The 18,677-nt window shown below is 37.8% G+C and overlaps 1 protein-coding gene across 1 annotated transcript in view; it reads right to left on the bottom strand.

Moving 5' to 3' along the window:
- The window catches only part of QRFPR (pyroglutamylated RFamide peptide receptor), a 54,251-nt gene that overhangs the window by 10,229 nt on the left and 25,345 nt on the right, over window positions 1–18,677 (bottom strand). The window contains exon 2 of the mRNA XM_002745437.6: window positions 2,698–2,856. Coding sequence (XP_002745483.3) covers window positions 2,698–2,856 — 159 coding nt within the window. The remainder of the gene's footprint in view (window positions 1–2,697; window positions 2,857–18,677) is intronic.

Below are 18,677 nucleotides of genomic sequence, written 5' to 3'. Positions count from 1 at the left end.
CTCTTTCCAAATTCCCTGTCCTCCAAGAACTTGTTGAAAGGAATTGCTTTAATAATGTACTCTTATAAAATAATAAAAAAAAAAGGATTAACTACCAAGAACAATTTCAACTCATGTGTCTTAACAGACATGGAAGAGGACAGAACCAAGATCCCCAACTTTGATTTGGGGGAAAAGTTTCCAGCTCGAACTCTGCTTGTTCTTTCTATATTGGGTGGAATGTTAAGAAAACAGTTCATTGCTTTGGGTTTCAGTGACTCACTTAAGCCATAATTGGGGTTTATTATAAAGGAACACATAATCTGGTACTGCCTATAGAAATTCGTCATGATCCAATGATGCCGGGCAGCTGTGGGACTCACAAGTCTGTCTGTCCTGGCTGTCTCTATTTCTCACTCTCTATTTTCAGTCTCCATATTACCATACACACCTGTTATAGTTTAATCACATGTAGTTATCTTATGACCAATCATTTTTCTGGTCTTTAGGACAAATTCTGGACGAATTGGGTCTAACTGGCATAGTTCATTGCCTACCTTCCTGGATCCCTGGATGGTTCTGAGATAGAAGGGGTAGAGTTAGATGAACAATACTGATACAGTGACCACATCTGGGCAAGAAAGCCTAGAGGGTCTAGGTCAAGCTTGTGCAATCTGCATGTGGCCCAGAAAGGCTTTGAATGTGGCCCAATACAAATCTGTAAACTTTCTTTATTATGAGTTTTTTTGTGATTTTTTTTTAAAGCCATCCGCTATAGTTAGTGTTAGTGTATTTTATGCATAGCTCAAGACAATTCTTCTTCTTCCATTGTGGGCCAGGGAAGCCAAAAGATTGGAGACCCCCTGTCTAGGTCTAGGCAATCTCAGCTGGAAGGAGGAATGGGACGTGACAGACAAATAGTGACTGACAAAGCTGTGTCACAATGTGACATTAGACAACAGTCCACAAAAGCCCCTGTGGTGAGATTGGTCTATTTGATTTTAAAACCTTCTTGTCTCCTATATCTCTTTTGAGTAGGAATTGCCTTGACCTATTACCAACTATGCTTTGAGATGTTGTCATTCCTGCCACTTCTTTCATTTTTAGTAACTCCCCTCCTCCATGGAATCCTTTCCTTACTCGCTTTCCATCCTCACATGCTGTTTTCAAGTGTTCTGATGTTGGAAGGATGTCAATTATTAAAAGTCCAGAAATCTTGGAATTCTTAGTAGGAAAGATATGGCATAAAATTAAAACTAACTAAAACCAACATCCTTCTCCCCTCATGATTTAGCTATTACCTTCAAGCTATTTAAAATGACTTTGGCGTTGCAAAGCCTGCAAAGCTTTGTTCTGCAATTCCACAGCCCAATACTGGCTAAATTCTTACAGCAGAAAAAAATGTTTACCCATTCTTCTCAAGTGAGCTATTAGTAAAAACTGCTTTCTTTGATTATCACATTAGTTGCTTGCTACACGTCTCATTATTAGCTACATTAAATTCAAACCACTGTGAAGCACACTAAGGTTTTAAATCATTCAATTATAATTACGGAATAGAGAAATGCTTCCATTTTACTATGTTAGACTTTAGGACATTTTTTCAAATTTACAATTTCATGAGGTATGTGTTCATTGTGACTTGCTGACTCAGGAATAGTTACAGCAAGCTGACAATCCAGAAATACCTAAAGCAAAAGTATAAAGTGGGTGGAATGTGCCTTTGTCAGGCATCCCCAGCACTCAGCATCCACTGTTTTCATGTACTCTGTCACCTTCTACCCCTCTCTTCTCACCACAAGGGCAGCACCCCTGTTCTCTACTTTTCTAAAAACACATTTCCTGCTCCCTATCAATATCAACCTGTCTGGCCAGGTGCAGTGACTCACACCTGTAAGACCAAGGAGTATAGGGAGAGTACAGGAGTACACAGAGAGGCCAAGGGGGAATGGCTTGAGCCCCAAAGTTCAAGACCAGCCTGGGAAACAGAGAGATCCCGTTTCTACCAACAATTTAAACAATTAGCTGGGCATGGTGGCGCCCACCTGTGGTCCCAGCTACTTGGGAGTCTGAGGTGGGAGGATCAGATCACTGAACTCGAGGTTGAGGCTGCAATGAGCTGTAATCATACCACTGCACTGCCACCTGGCTGACAGAAAGAAAGCCTGTGTAAAGAAGAAAAAAAAAATTGAACTGCCCTTGTTATTTTAGCTTAGAGTCCTCTTATTGGAAGATAATAATCCCAGCCAGGTGTAGTGGCTCATGCCTGTAATCACAGCACTCTGGGAGGCTGAGGCAGGGGGATGACTTCAGCCTAGACATTCGAGACCAGGCTAGGCAACATAGTTGATACTCCGTCTTTAAAAAACAAAGCAAACAAGCAAAAGATGACAGTTCCTGATCTAATGAATGTTAATATGGCAATGTCACTGATGGGGTTATCCTGGATTAGCTGAACATAGCGCTTAAACATTTAAGATGTAAGCTGAAAAAGTATATCCAAAATGATATATTTTCAGTGTTGAGGTTGGCCTAAAAGAGATAGATGGTGAGGAGATGGAGGCAAACAGGGAGAGCACTGAGACTCAGATTATATTCCAATGCCTACTGAGATCAAATTTGATAAGAAGCTATTCTTCTAGTTTAAAAATATGGTTCTCTTTGTTCTGTAATAAAGAATGTCATTCACACTGCCATTGACACATGCAGTGGCCTCACCTAGCATTGTGAAAGCCCTTCGGTTGGTGTATTGCCACTTCATTTTAAAAGGATGCACAAGTCCCTGGTGCCTTTCCACAGCAATACAGGTCATAGTGAGGATTTCTGTCACAACAGCAGTAGACTGGACAAATGGCACCATCTTGCAAACGAAAGCACCTGCAGCAAGGAAATAGGACAAGTCATACATCAAAACAAAAAGAATGAAGGTTTCATCAGTCTCTTTGTAATTATCACAGTCAGTTATTTCTGAGCCTCTGCCAAAAAGTTTCACAACTGCAATTACACTGTAGACACAAAATAATTGAAAAAGATTGCACTGGATTATCTTTCTCCCTCTAACTAAATTCTAAGTTCCTAAATACTCTGCAGTTATGTATAAATAGACAATGAGAGGACAAATCAGTATCTGGCCATTGATAATAGTGGAAAATAAGCAATATGACCTTCGCTTGGGGAAGAGCAAAGTCATTGTGAATTGGTCTCCTGGGCTCTGTGCTACAGAGTAATCTTTGATTCTGTCTTTTCTTTGGGCTTCCTGTTAAATCACAACAAAGGAATAGTTCTCATCAAAGACTCTCAGATTTCTTCTTTTATCATTTATTCTCCTTTGACTTCCTGTCTAAGACTTCTATATGTATTACACCTTTACACTCCTGATTTCACTTTATGTAATGCAACGGTCTCAAACTGGTGGCCACAAGGCAAGAATTGGCCTGAAAACATACTTCATTTGTTTTCAGAATAGTTTTAAATCTTCAATGAATTGTCAATCTTTTGAAATGTTTATACTATTTGTCTGACCCCTTCACCATATGGATTTGTGAGCCTTGGTCTGGCACCTCTGGTCTTAACCCATGCTGCTTGCTGCTACCAAATTCATGATTCCCAACTACCAGAGAATCATATACTCAGGGAATATGAAGTTGGAAGACGCATCAGAGGTTATCTAGCCCTAGTTTCTACCAAAGGCAGAAATTCTCTCTTCAACTTCTCTCTGAAGTGCTCTGCCAAACTCTGCTTAAATACAGGTTGAGCATCTTTAATCCCAAAATCTAAAATCTGAAATGATCTGAAACCCAAAGCTTTTTTGAGTGCTGATATGACATCACACATAGAAAATTCCACATCTTCTCTCGTGTGACAAGTCACAGTCAAAACATACAAAATTATTTAATATACTGTATGTAAATATCTTAAGACTATGTGTATAAGGTATGTAAGAAACATAAATGAATCTTATGTGTAGACTTCAGTCTCGTTGCCAAGATATCTCATTATGTATATACAAATATTTCAACCTTCCCCAAAATCTGAAATCTGAAACAGCTGTGGTCTCAAGCATTTCAGAGAAGTAATACATGGGAAGTCTCCTTGCTTTCACAGCCCCACCTCAGGTCTTTGCATGGCTTTTCCTGCTTCTTGGAATGCTCTTCCCTAAGATCACTCCCCCACATCCTTCCCTGAAGTCTGCTCAAACGTCACTGTGATGGTTAATTCTATGTGTCCAGTTAACTAGCTTCAGGAATACCCAGATAGCTAGCAAAACTTATTTCTAGTGTGCCTGCGAGGGTGTTTCTGGAAGAGATGAGCATTTGAATCAGTAGATGAGTGGAGAAGATCCTCCCTTCCCAGTGTGAGTAGGCAGCATCTAATCCACTGAGGGACCGAATAGAACATAAAGGCACAGGAAGGGTGAATTTGCTCTCTGCTGAAAGTGGAACTTGGCATCTTTTCCTGCTTTTTGACATCGGTGCTCCTGGTTCCCATGCCTTCTGACTCAGACGGGGACCTACGCTAACAGCTCCTGGGTTCTCAGGCCTGCGAGCTTGAACTGGTCTCCACCACTGGCTTCCCTGGGCCTCTAGGTGGCAGATAGTAGGTCATGGAACTTCTCAGTGTCTGCAGTTGAGTGAACCAATCCCTCATAATTAATCTCTCCTAAATATCTCTGAATATCCTATTGGTTTTGTTTCTCTGCAGAACCCTGACTAATATAGTCACCTTCTCAGTGAGGCTGTCCTACTCTAACAACCATATTTGTAATTACGCCTGTCCCATTCTCTATCTCTTCTCATTCCTTATCTCTTTTATTCTAGTCTTTCCCATAATTCTTTCACATTTTAACACACTGATATATAATATATATGCTGCTAATTGTTTTTTATTTTTTAATTATTTTATTATTTATTTACCCCTACTAAAACATAGATAATGCAAGAGCAAGAATTTTTGCCTATGTTTTTCATTGATGTATTCTCAGCATTAAGAATGGCAGCACAGTAGGCCTTTAATAAATATTAATGCCCATTGATAATAGACTGGATTGGAAAAATGTGGCACATATACACCATGGAATATTATGCAGCAATCAGAAATGATGAGTTCGTGTTGTTTGTAGGGACATGGATGAATCTGGAAAACATCATCCTCAGCAAACTGACACAAGAACAGAAAATGAAACACCGCATATTCTCACTCATAGGTGGGTGATGAAAAATGAGAACACATGGACACAGAAAGGGGAGTACTAAACACTGGGGTCTATTGGGGGGAAAAGGGGAGGGCCAGTGGGAGGGGTAGGTGGGGAGGGATAGCCTGGGGAGAAATGCCAAATGTGGGTGAAGGGGAGAAGAAAAGCAAAGCACACTGCCATGTGTGTACCTACGCAACTGTCTTGCATGCTCTGCTCATGTACCCCAAAACCTATAATCCAATAAAAAATTTAAAAAAAAAAAAAGAAAAAAAAAGAAAAGAACAATTGAGTAGAAGGCTTATCACTCCTAAAGGCCACCATTCCATTTTAGAAAGGTTCTAATTGGAAAAAGTGCTTTACAATTCCACCCATTTCTAGCTTTGTTCTCAGAGTCTCAGAACCAACCATCTTTTCCAAACAGTGTCTCCACATATATTTGAAAGAAGCCTTCATGTCACCCATCTTTTCTAGTTGTCTCAGTTGTTTCTCATTTGCTATGCTTTGCAGAACTTTCAAAAAGGTGAATGCAGAAGGGAACCCCCATGGACCATGGGCCATGGACCAGGCAGCAGGGAACCCACCAATGTTCAGGATGTGGCTTGGCCAAGGCAGAAACTGTGGGACTGTTTTGGCTTCCCAAGTCTAAACACCCTCTTCTGTGACTGAAACTGATGTTTACATCAGCCTTCTGTGCTAGATTTTTTAAATGGTTGAAATCAGTTGAAATGAACTGGATCACTTTAATAGAAATTTTGTTAACCCAAGACTCCCTTACCTCCTATCCGATGCCTAAGGGGAAAAAGGTATTTAGATATCACTCTAGTTACTCCTTCCAAATCCTTTTGGGGAGCTCCAAATGGCAACCCAAGAGCCAATTCCACTCACTCCTATTCCTTGTTACAGTTTCCCAAGACAAAATCCTGTTCAAACTTAAGGCCCAGTTTTGTCTGGAAAGATGGTTTAGATGCCAGCTGCAGGAATGTACTTTCAATGTTAATAAATTCCACTGTGTTTGAATACTTACTATACTGTGAATAAATTAGTGTACCTCAAATCCTGGTTTGGATGTGATACTTGAGTAAATGAATATGAGTATAAATTATTAATCTGCATATTTATCCTAGGTATTTTCTCTTTTCTGGCAAATTTAATCAGAACTTTTTCTATTGAAAACAACCTTGTAGTTTTGATTTGCATCTCTCTGATGACCAGTGACGATGAGCATTTTTTCATATGATTGTTGGCCTCATATATTAAAAAATCTGGAGACAACAGATGCTGGAGAGGATGTGGAGAAAAAGGAACACTTTTACACTGTTGGTGGGAGTGTAAATTAGTTCAACCATTGTGGAAGACAGTGTGGCGATTCCTCAAGGCCTTAGAAATAGAAATTCCATTTGACCCAGCAATCCCATTACTGGGTATATATCCACAAGTCTATAAATCGTTCTACTATAAGGACACATGTACACGAATGTTCATTGCAGCACTGTTTACAATAGCAAAGACCTGGAATCAACCAAAATGCCCATTGATAATAGACTGGATTGGAAAAATGTGGCACATATACACCATGGAATATTATGCAGCAATCAGAAATGATGAGTTCGTGTTGTTTGTAGGGACATGGATGAATCTGGAAAACATCATCCTCAGCAAACTGACACAAGAACAGAAAATGAAACACCGCATATTCTCACTCATAGGTGGGTGATGAAAAATGAGAACACATGGACACAGAAAGGGGAGTACTAAACACTGGGGTCTATTGTGGGGAAAAGGGGAGGGCCAGTGGGAGGGGTAGGTGGGGAGGGATAGCCTGGGGAGAAATGCCAAATGTGGGTGAAGGGGAGAAGAAAAGCAAAGCACACTGCCATGTGTGTACCTACGCAACTGTCTTGCATGCTCTGCTCATGTACCCCAAAACCTAAAATCCAATAAAAAATAAAAAAAAAAAAGAAAACAACCTTGTACCCTTTAATATTTTATAAACAATTTGGTTGTCAAGGAGTATATTTTACATATAACTATCCAAACAAAAAAGAATTTTTGCCATGTTCATAGTAGCATTATCTCATTATAGTGCTATCCATCCTAAATACATTCACTTTGTATATTATAGCACAGGATATCTGTCAATTGCATCGTTGATATCAAGATGCACTCTGATTCTGCTTTATCTGGTTTCTTAGCCACTCTGAGCCTCAATTTCATGACTTGAAAAAAGGGATTAATAACACCCATCTGTCATAGGACTGATGTATTTCATAAAACGACGTAACCTAATATGGGATACATTCTTTAATAAATGGCAGCTCTTTTATCATTGGGTAGCCCTATTGAAAGAATCAAGGTAAATTTGACACACTTGGGGCTGACATGTTCTCTGTGGATAAACTGACCATTAAAGGACACCTAATTTAATAACCTTATTTCCTAGATACAGATATTGCCGTTCAAAGAAGTTAAATGATGTGCTCATGTCCACACAGCTATTTATTGACAGAATGAGTCCAGGTTGCCTGACTCCAGTTCCTTCTGTTATGTCACCCTCACTTATCTTACTGTGCCCATGCTACATGGCAGTTTTCTTGTCTACCTGCTCATAAATTATCTGTTTAATAATCCATTTGTGAATTTCACACCAAGCTGTAGTTTCATCATCTGTCATCTTACCATTTTAATAAATTTGGGACAGCATTTGCCTTATTCATTACTGCTGACATTTCTCCAACCAGCTCTCTAAGAAATTACTGACAGCATTTCCAAGTTTCTTCAATATTATGTCACATAATTTATCTAGATGTAGTTTTGAATTCTTTTAAAAATAGGTACATGCTTTTCTGCTATCTACTTACTTATGTTAGATATTTATTTTCATTCTAACCATCTTTGCCCTTTTTAATTGGGAGAGCACTTTTCAAGATCTAGAAGTCTAAAATAAAATAAACATTGAAGAGTTCTGGTTTTTCTCTGCCCTTCGTTAAACCTCTGTCATCAACCCTCCCTTTCTTTTTTAGCTTTTTCTTCTGGTAATCTCTCTGATTGTTCTTTAGTTAGCTTATTCTACCCTTTATCTTTCCCAGTGTGAATTGTATAGGTGTAAATTATTTGTAAGAATGTGTCTTTTGTGAAATTTCTTCCCATAAATATGGCAATTTTAAACTGGGATAATCCTACATTCCCTGCATAGGGCACTGTTTTCTTGCTGTTTACTTGGGATGGCTTTTTTTTTTCCTTAGAGGACTGTCTGATGTTATTATCACAGTTATGTTTCTTGAAGTCAGCCTGGAATGAATATTTCTCATATTTTGATATTCCAGCATCCACCTCACTTCTACAAATGGCAATACAATTTCTTCTTAGAACATTAACTCTCCCCTACTGTGGGCAGGTTATGTAAGAACTCCTACTTAGGAGGACAAAGCAGTAATAGGTGAGATCCTCTCTAGTGTTGAAAGAGTTGAATGCGGATGGAAGAGAGTTTGGGGTGCTGCGGTCACATGCTCACCAGATCATGAGTGATAATAAGTCACCGCTGAGTAATTGCTGCTGACTTCTGAGCTCCTTTGGTCGCTTTCTGTTGTAGGTCCATTCCTTCAGCTTCACACTGATCCTGTGAGCATTCAATGTCCTTCCAATACATTCCCTTCTCTTAAGCTACTTAGCTGTCAACTGTTGCTTGCCACCAAGTAGACTTTTGGCATACTTCTCTTTTGCTACCTTATTCTTGAAAAGGTCGTTTTTTAAAAAATGTAGTATACTATGGGCTATGTTATTTCTGTGTGTACTGTTAACTCTAAGATTATACAGTCCCCAATCCTACTACTACAATTTGCTTCCATTGCTGCTTCCATTTCTACTATGCCTCACTCTTTTTTTTTAATTGCATTTTATGTTTTGGGGTACATGTGAAGAACATGCAAGATTATTGCATAGGTACACAATGGCAGCATGATTTGCTGCCTTCCTCCCCTTCACCTATATCTGGCATTTCTCCCCATGCTATCTCTCCTCAACTCCCCACCCCTCACTATCCCTCTCCTATTTCCCTCCAGCAGACCCCAGTGATGCTTCCCTCCCTGTGTCCATGTGTTCTCATTGTTCAACACCCACCTATGAGCGAGAACATGTGGTGTTTGATTTTCTGTTCTTTTTTTTTTTTTTGGAGATGGAGTTTCGCTCTTGTTACACAGGCTGGAGTGCAATGGCGCGATCTCGGCTCATGGCAACCTCCGCCTCCTGGGGTCAGGCAATTCTCCCGCTTCAGCCTCCTGAGTAGATTTTCTGTTCTTGTGTCAGTTTGCTGAGAATGATGGTTTCCAGGTTCATCCATGTCCCTACAAAGGACACGAACTCATCGTTTTTGATGGCTGCATAATATTCCATGGTGTATATGTGCCACATTTTCCCTGTCCAGTGTATCATCAATGGACATTTTGGTTGGTCCCGAGTCTTTGCTATTGTAAACAGTGCTGCAATGAACATTCGTCTGCATGTATCCTTATAGTAGAACGATTTATAATCATTTGGAAATATACCCAATAATGGGAATATGCCTCACTCCTGAGAAAGAGGGTACAATTGTTTTATTTTGCCTACTGGATTAGGAACAATTGCTTTGGTTTAATATCTACTGCCTTCCATCTGCAACTTTAACTCATTTATACAACTTTATTGCCCAAAACATGAACCTTTTGTTCTATTAAGAACAGTGTTCACTCACCTATCCACTCAGCCTCCACTACACAGAGCAGGACTCAATTCAAAGAGAAGCAAGACTACATTATTTCTAAACATGGCACTTGAAAATTCAAAACAATTTGAACAATGCTTATATTCACTTTATTGTGTCATAGTGACTTTAAAAAGGATCTGAATGGAAAGAACAGACTGCAAGAAACCAGAGTCTTTAACTGTAGAGAATATTTTAAACATTACTAATTTAGAAAATAGTATAATAGGTATAATTATATGAAAGTATCTAATGGCAATAAGTACTCAATGAATAATATGTTCCAAGGTTGGTGAAAAACAATGTGAATAGACACCCTGCAGTTTCATAAAGGAAAGGTTACTTGATGCAACCACTATTTGAAATAATGATCTAACAGATTATATGACAATCTGGCATATAATTACCTTAATTTCATGTGCCAAGTAACCAAATCATATTCAAACAGCCTATGCACTCTTGTCCCAATACAGCCGGCAGGTTTCTAGTTGTGTCTAATGTGTTTTATAATTAAGCAGCTGCTGATGAGAAATTTACCAAATCCTGAATCCTATTTCAATCCCCTCAACCACATCCTGTTGTAGAAGAGTAGGAAACACGTTAAATATATATAGTCAAGATTAGAACTGTTGTACAAGTGTGGCTGAGAACTACACAGGAACAGATCTATGGACTTCCTCAACTGTAAAGCCCTCTCAGGGAAGATCCAGGCTGTTGGCTCCATCACTGTTCCAGGGAGCACTGTATTTCTAAAGGGGTGCTGTAGGAGCTGCCTACAGGGAGGGGCAGGCCCAATGTGAAGAGGGAGAGGGGTCTCCAAGCTCCAGCCCTGCTTCAAATAAAGCAAGTCCAACTGTATATAGTGTGTAATTTGCTGGGGTTCCAGCATCTAAAGCATCTGTAATTTTAGGGAATATTTTATAGGACCCCAAAGTAGACTCATCCAATATACACTGGAATATTCTGCTGATTTAAACTGTAAAAACTAAAGATGAGAACTTTAGTTGCTAAATATTTTTAAAACAGATGTGGTGTTGGCCTCTTCTAAAATCTCAGCCCTCCCAGTAATTATTCCTATTAGGTGTAAGACCATTACAAAGTACTGTAGTGATTATCCTGTGACTCAGGAACTTTCCACTAATGCTCTTATCTGTGTAACAGGAAAGAGGGAAAAATTTTATCCCGGGGAAGGTAAAATGGAAGACATGTGAAGAGGCAGAAGGAACCTCAGTTTCTGATGAGTGAATGGAAATGGAGAAAAGTCCTATGGCTGCCAGGTGCCAAAAGAAAGATCAGTAAAGAGAGTGCAGTGGGGAATTTTCAGGTGAAGAAGATGAGCCATTTTTTCTCTAGGTTTCTTTCTGGATTCATAAAAGGAGACAGAGGATGCCCTACTGGCCCTGAGGGGGCCACTTATCCCACTCTATGTATGTACCACAGTTTGTTTCACCATTCATTCATTGGAGGACACGTCTGGGCTGATTCCAGTTTTTGACCTACATATAAAGCAACTGTTTGTGTACAGATTTTCATGTGAGCACAGATTTTCATTTCTTTGGATAAATGCCCAAGAATGTAATTTCTGAGTTGTATAGTAATCATATATTGCTTTAGAAGAAACTACCAAACTCTTTTCCAGAGTAGTATCATCTTATATTCTTGCTGGCCATATATAATTGCTTCAGTTTCTCTACATCCTCACTAGCATTTGGTGTTGTCTCTGTTTTTATTTTCGTTATTCTGATAGCTATGTAGTGATAGCTCACAGTGGTTTTAATTTGCATTTCCCGGATGATTAATAATGCTGCACATCTTCTCATGTGCTTCTCTGCCATCTTTATATCCTCTTTAACAAAATGTTTCTTCATGTCTTTTCTCTATTTTCTGACTAGACTGCTTTTTACTGTTGAGTTTTGAGAGTTCTTTGTATATGGTCCTTTTTCAGATAGGTGCTTTTTAAATATTTCCTCTCTGTCTGTAGCTAGTCAGCTCAATTAATCAATTGTTCCTCTTATGCACTGTGCTATTAGTGTTAGTTAAAAATTCTGAGAACTCTGTGTCTAGTCCTAAACTTTGCTCATTTTTTTAAAAAAAAGTTTTATAGTGTTATATTTACAATAAGTCTACGTAATACATATTGAGTAAAATGTATATGGTGTGAGATTTATGTTAAGGTTTTTTGTTTGTTTTTGCCTATGAATGTGTATTTGCTCCAATACCATTTGTTCAGCAGGCTATCCCTCCTCCATTGAACTGCACCTTTGTCAAAAAATCAATTGATTACGTTGTGTAGATCTATTTCTGGGCTCTCCATTCTGTACCATTGATCTATGTCTATTCCTCCACCAACACCACATCATCTTATTTTATAATAAGCCTTAATATTGAGTAGGGTGATTCTTCTCACTTCGTTCTTCTTTATCAACATTGTTTTAGCTATTCTAGGAACTGTGTCTATTCACAAAAATTTTAGAATAAGCTTCTCTACATTTACAAAAGTCCTTGCTGAGGTTTTAGGAGAAATTACATGAAACCTATATCAATTTTGGGAAAACTAGCCTCTTTCATATTTTGAATCTTCCAGTCCACAAACACAGTGTCTCCATTTATTTATGTATTCTTTGATTTCTTTCATCAGCATTTTTTAAATTCCTAGCATAGAGAATCTTTACAAGTTTTGGTAAGTGTGTATCTGGATATTTTATTTTCTTTGGAGTAATTTTAGGGGGTATTGTATTGGTCATTTCAGTTTCTGCTTGTCACCTGTAAATGAAATAGGAAATTTTCCCTTGTCCCTCTCTCGGAGGGCTTGTCTCGCTTCTTCAGTGCACCGCGGCTCAAAACCCCTAGGGGGAGCAGGCAGACCGGCAGGTTGTGGGACTCGACCCGATGGCAGTGTCTAGGGATGAATGTTTAGTTCTGAAGCTCTGCATGTGTTACAGGGTGCTTGTTTAGTTTTGCCCCTTGTAGGCAGCTTGTGTTAGTCAGCTCAGTTAGGCTCTCTGGCTTATCGCAAGGACAGAGGGCTTTCTGTATCCCGGGGTTCTTGCCTTGGTGTACCAGAAGAAACAGATCACATGTGGGCTTGGAGAATGAGTGCAAGGTTTTTTTATTGAGTGGTAGCTCTCAGCAAGGTGGATGGGAGGCCAGAACGGGGATGGAGTAGGAAGGTGGTTTTCCCATGGAGTTGAGCGGCCGGGCTGTGTGGGGAGCCTGCCCGTGTAAAACTTGCAGGAGCTGATTTACATAAGACTCCTGGGCTGTCCTCTGACTGCCCCTGAACAAACTCTGCATTGCTCCCCCGGTGATGGTCTGCTGGCATCTGCCAGTGCCTGTCAGTGTGCTCTTAACGCTGCCGAGTTCCTCTCAACGTCCAGCTGCTTGTGTCTTCTTCCACTATTGTGTTCCTTTTGAGGTCCAGCTGTTTGCCTCTGTGCCCGCTAGGGTCTCAGGGATTTTATAGGCACAGGATGAGGGCGTGACAGGCCAGGGTGGTCTTGGGAAATGCAACATTTGGGCATGAAAACAGAAATGCCTGTCTTCACCTAGGTCCATAGGCACAGGCCTGGGGGTAGAGATCTGGCCAGGAACCATGCCGTTCCCTTCCCAGAACTTCCCTGGCCCCTCTTGTATCATTAATATATGGAAATGTGATTGTGTCTTTATCTTATATGCTGCGACCTTGCTGAACTCACTTATTACCTCTAGCTGTTTTTGTAGATTCTTTGGAATTTTCTACGTAGAAAGTAATGACATCTGCAAATATAGATACTTTTATTTCTTCCTTTCCAATCTGCATATCTCTTACTTACTTTCCTTCTTTCTCTTAGTCGCTTGTACTTCCAGTGTAATTTTGCATAACAGTGGTGGGGAACAGACATCTTGCCCTGCTGTCAATCTTAGAAGAAAAGCATTCAGTCTTTCCAGGAAATACGATGTTAGCTGTAGGTTTCTTGTAATGCTCTTATCAAATTAAGAAAGCTCCTCTGTATTACTACTAACTTGCTGAGAATTTTTATCATAGATGGGTGTTGAAATTTGTCAAGTGTTTTTCTGTGTTAATCGGTGTAATCCTATGATTTTTCTTCTTTAGCTTGATGGATATGATTTTGACTTTAAAAGTCAAAGTAGAAGAAACTGATTTTGGAATTTGAGCCAGCCTCGCATACCTACCATAAACCCTACTTCATCATGATGTATAATCCTTTTTATATATTGTTGAATTCTATCTGGCAGTATATTGATTTTTTTGTGCCACAATAGGTCATAAGAGCTATTGGTTTGCAGCTTTCTATTGGACTGTCTTTCTCTGGTTTACTTGTCAGCATAATGAAGGCATCATAAAATTAGTTGGGAATTATTTCTTCCAATTCTGTTTTCTGGAAGAGTTTCTGTAAAATTGGTTAATTCATTTTTAAATGGCAAAATTATCCAGTGAAATCACCTGGGCTTGAAAATTTATTTCTTGAGAGCTTTTTAATTACAAATTCAATCTTTAATCTCTTACATTAAAATATATTTTTTTCAAAGAATTATGAGCATGTGGTTTAAAATCAGAAGGGCTATAATAAAATAGACTAGGTCTCTGCCTATTTCCCAAGAACTACTTTTTAAAAAAATTCTACTGCTGGAGGCCCTCCCATCTCTAATTAAATTGCCTTATACAGCTTTTCTTTTTTGATTTATTGATTTTAGATGATATACAGATTTCCTTCTTGGGTAGACGGGCTATTGGTACACTTTTATCATTTCCCACTGCTGCTTCTCTCACAGCTTCTAATTTTCTTACGTTTATAACACTGTCTTCAATAACTTATTTGGAAACACTTTAGGGGATGTATTTCTTAAATTCTAGCATGTAGTTTCTTCTACTTTGACTTTTAAAGTAATAAAATATAAATACCCTCTTCATTAGTCTATTAATTTGAACAGTTTATCTTGCCCCCCACTTGTGAGATGATGATACCTCACCTCTGTACCCCTCCCTTCCTTCTCTCCCATTCTTCTTTCTCCAAATGTCTTTTATCTATACCTTTATATTTACTCTATAAAGACTGACAGCTTTTCATTCTGTTTCACAGCCATATTAAGTCTTCTTCCCATGGTCTGCTTTTTAATTATAAAATGTTAAAACCATAAACAGAATTTTAATTACATAACTATTATTAACTACAATGCCAATGTGTATGTTTTAAACTCATCCCCTTGTCAGTGATTTCATAGTAAAGATGCTTGTGAATATACTTATTTCTCTAAAGTATACCATATTTCAATCTGCTTTTTATATGGACATAACTTTTTTTTGAGTTTTGGGTTGTATTTCTTTCTTCTAGTTGGAAAAAGAAACATATATTTTCTTCACCACAGTATAGTAGTTTAGAGTATAGACTCTAGAATTGAGATGTCTGAGCTTGAATCATGGATCCATCAGTTGCTAACTGTAACCTAAGGCAAATTTTATCTTACTTCACTGTGTAGATGATAATAACAGTATTTGCCTCTTAGGACTCTTGAAGGATTAAATAAGAAAACAAACCTACTGTGTTTAGGCCAGCATCTAGTACTATGTGAAAATGCATTAGCTATTCTTATCATCATCATCATCATTTTTACTATTACATTTCAACTTTAATATCACATATATACTGCTTAGAATCAATTCCAGTGTTTGCTGTTTTAAGACTTCCTTCTAGAAGACCACTGACTTCCAGTTTTGATGACTGCAGTTTGTTCTGTTTTGTTTTTAATGACTACTCTACAGCTGTCATCATTAAATTAATTTTCAATGATTCCTTCTCTGGTTTCTTTAATTTCGTGGTTTCTCATTTCTTGTATTTTACCCATGTTTTGCATAAATATTTTTCAAATAACTTCTTCAAAATAAGGAAAGTAAGCTCTTTACATTCTTATATATCTTAAACGGCTGTAGTTTGACTTAAATGCAGCATCATCTGCCTTTATTATGTTGAAGACCTTACTTTATTGACTTTGAGCGTCCGCTGTTGCTGCTAACCTGTATATTGTCAGCTTGATGTTTCCTCCCTTATAAATATCCTGGTTACTGTTTGGAAGGTTTTATTGATCTCTTTGTAATTAGAAGTCTGAAATGTTAGGGCAATGTGTTGAAACATTTGTCTTTTTTTCATTCTTTCTCCATGGCCCTGTGTGAGCATTTTACATTTGGCAACTCTCACTCCTTTGCCTCTGTGCTTTTCTTTGTGCCTTTTAAAAATAACTCCTATTAATCACATATTGGAATTCCTGGATTGATCCTCCTATGTTTATAACATATATAATATATATATACGTATATATATATATATATATATATATACGTATATATATATATGCCTATTTGCTCCACGATATGGAGACGTTCTTGTTTTTGTCTTCCAACCCTTCTAATTTACGCATAATTCCTGCAATCATATTTTTACTTTCAAAAGCTTTTCTTGCTCTTAAAATGTTTCTTTTCAGAGAAGCTTGTTCTCAATTTACAAAGTCAGTCTCATCTTAAATCCAAACACATACCCCCCATTTAATATCAGAAACCCGTTCCTGAAAATGAGACATTCTATTTGAAAATGTGCCCTGGTCACCTATATCCTATTGTTTAAAAGGCCAAATCAAACTTCTAACAGATTTCATTAAGTATAACTAAAACATAGGAAAATCAGCATTTAAAATATAAAATCTTGACATATTGGTCCCTGATTGCAAAGCAATTAGAATGGTTATCAAATGGTTTGTATGCATGCTACTCTGTATCAGTCACATGCCCATTTTTCATGTTACACCATAAATATTCTTTTCTAATAACGCATAGCAACCAGCACACAACAATAAATAAATGCATTAGAAAAATGCAAGTTAAATTTAGAATAAAAATAGGGCAATCGGGGAGACCCATTACTCCTGAAGAAAAAAGCAGACTGGATACTTGAAGAAAGTAGAAAGGGAAGGATGGTGAAAATGCAGTCATTATCAATGCCTGTGGAAAGTGACATCATGGGTGAGTTGGATGACAAAAGGGCAATTTCATGCAAGAAACAGGAAGAGATTCACTGTCATTTTCATTCTGGGCCAGGGACTTACAAATGATGAATGGACCTTGGGAATGCAGGTATCGTTTTAGGTTGAAAAACTACAGAATCAAGCTTTACTTAACTCTCTTTAAGTTTATGTTTATAGAATTTTTGCATAGTGTTATAAGAGTCAGGGACTCACAGTCCACCAGGTTCAAGGATAATATTTATCACTGAATTTGTTTAGTCCTCATACTATTTTCAGCAAGTGGTGTCTGGTGGTTTGATTGAAGGCTGTCCACGTTATCACTATGATCAACTATTCTAGATTAACATTCTGAACAAGTTCAGTACTTGATTTCTCAGCATGACATTTAAAATATCCTTCAATATCTTTCTTGACCTCATCTCAAAACTAGTCTTCTTTGCAAAAATAACAATGGCAAAGAATGGTTCATGTTGCATAAAATGATATACCACTCTTAGTGTAAACATTCAACACACGCATCGCTCTGTGAACACTAGACACGCTTTTCAAAACAACTACTTGTGATTTTGATGTATTTGAAAGATATTTTATTTTTGGAAGTTAGCTTGAGATTTTTCTTACTATTGTTTTGCTTAGAATATTACATTACTGAGTTTGGAAGCCTAAATTTCTCTTATATAAATATCAGCTGCTTTTTGTATTTGTAAACAGCAGAATGATTAAATAAGCTGTGGCATGCCAATATAATGTAAATCATTCCATCATTAATAATCTTTCAAAAGATATTTAACAATGTAATCAAAAACTGAAATTAAACAGTAAACAATACATTCATGTACAGACATATACAAACAGTAAAGTGTTTCTATTTTGCTAAAAATATATGAAGGAATAACCTAAATACACTATATGCAATGCACTGAAGTGATCATCATAATTCTGTCTGGCTTTTGGAATAAATATTTTTTGTTTTCTTTACATGTATTTGTTCTATATAAAAGTTGCTGTTGAGTGATATATTATTGTAGAAGTTTGGGACTTATAAGCCAATACCAATTCCACTAGAAAAATGTCAAACAAGGTGACATTCTTCTGGATGTATCTGTACGTATAAAAATACTAATTAGAATTTATTTCCAAATTCCCTTCTATGATTAACCATTTCTCCCAGGTTTCATTTATTCATTTGGTTTGTTCTCCTTAATTCTTGGGCTTAATACCTACGTGACGGATTGATGTGCAGCAAACCACCATGGCACATGTTTACCTGTGTAACAAACCTGTACATTTTGAACACATACAAAAAAAGAAAGAAGGAAAGCTTTCCTCAACTGTCTGACAATCCTTGATTGCTCTTACATGTTTGAGAATGGGGCAGTATGAAAAACCACTAGCTGCTCTGTGTACAGATAGGAGCTGTCCCCTGGAAAGCTTTCACTTAGGATGAGTGGGTTTTAATACTGTGAGCCTCTCAAATTTCAGACTTTGAGGTTTTACTTGTGGAGCCACAGCTCATGTGAATCTCTAGTTCTCTTCAGATGCTTCCTTCTATTACTTTTTAAGAACCGTTTGTGTGTATATTTGCAGTAAAAACAAGTTCCCTAGTGTACAATTATGTCTACACTGGTATTTTTGGTATTTTTCTTCTAATTTTTATTATTTTAATAGCTACAAATACAACTATAGAAATGTAGAAAGGTAACTGAGTTGCTTAAACTTTCCACTAATGACAAAAATTAGATTTTCAAATAATAG

Source organism: Callithrix jacchus, chromosome 3 (genome assembly GCF_049354715.1).
Source record: "Callithrix jacchus isolate 240 chromosome 3, calJac240_pri, whole genome shotgun sequence".
Classification (NCBI taxonomy): domain Eukaryota; kingdom Metazoa; phylum Chordata; class Mammalia; order Primates; family Cebidae; genus Callithrix; species Callithrix jacchus.
The sequence above is the reverse complement of the archived record's forward strand: the minus strand, read 5'-3'. Positions and strand labels throughout refer to the sequence as shown.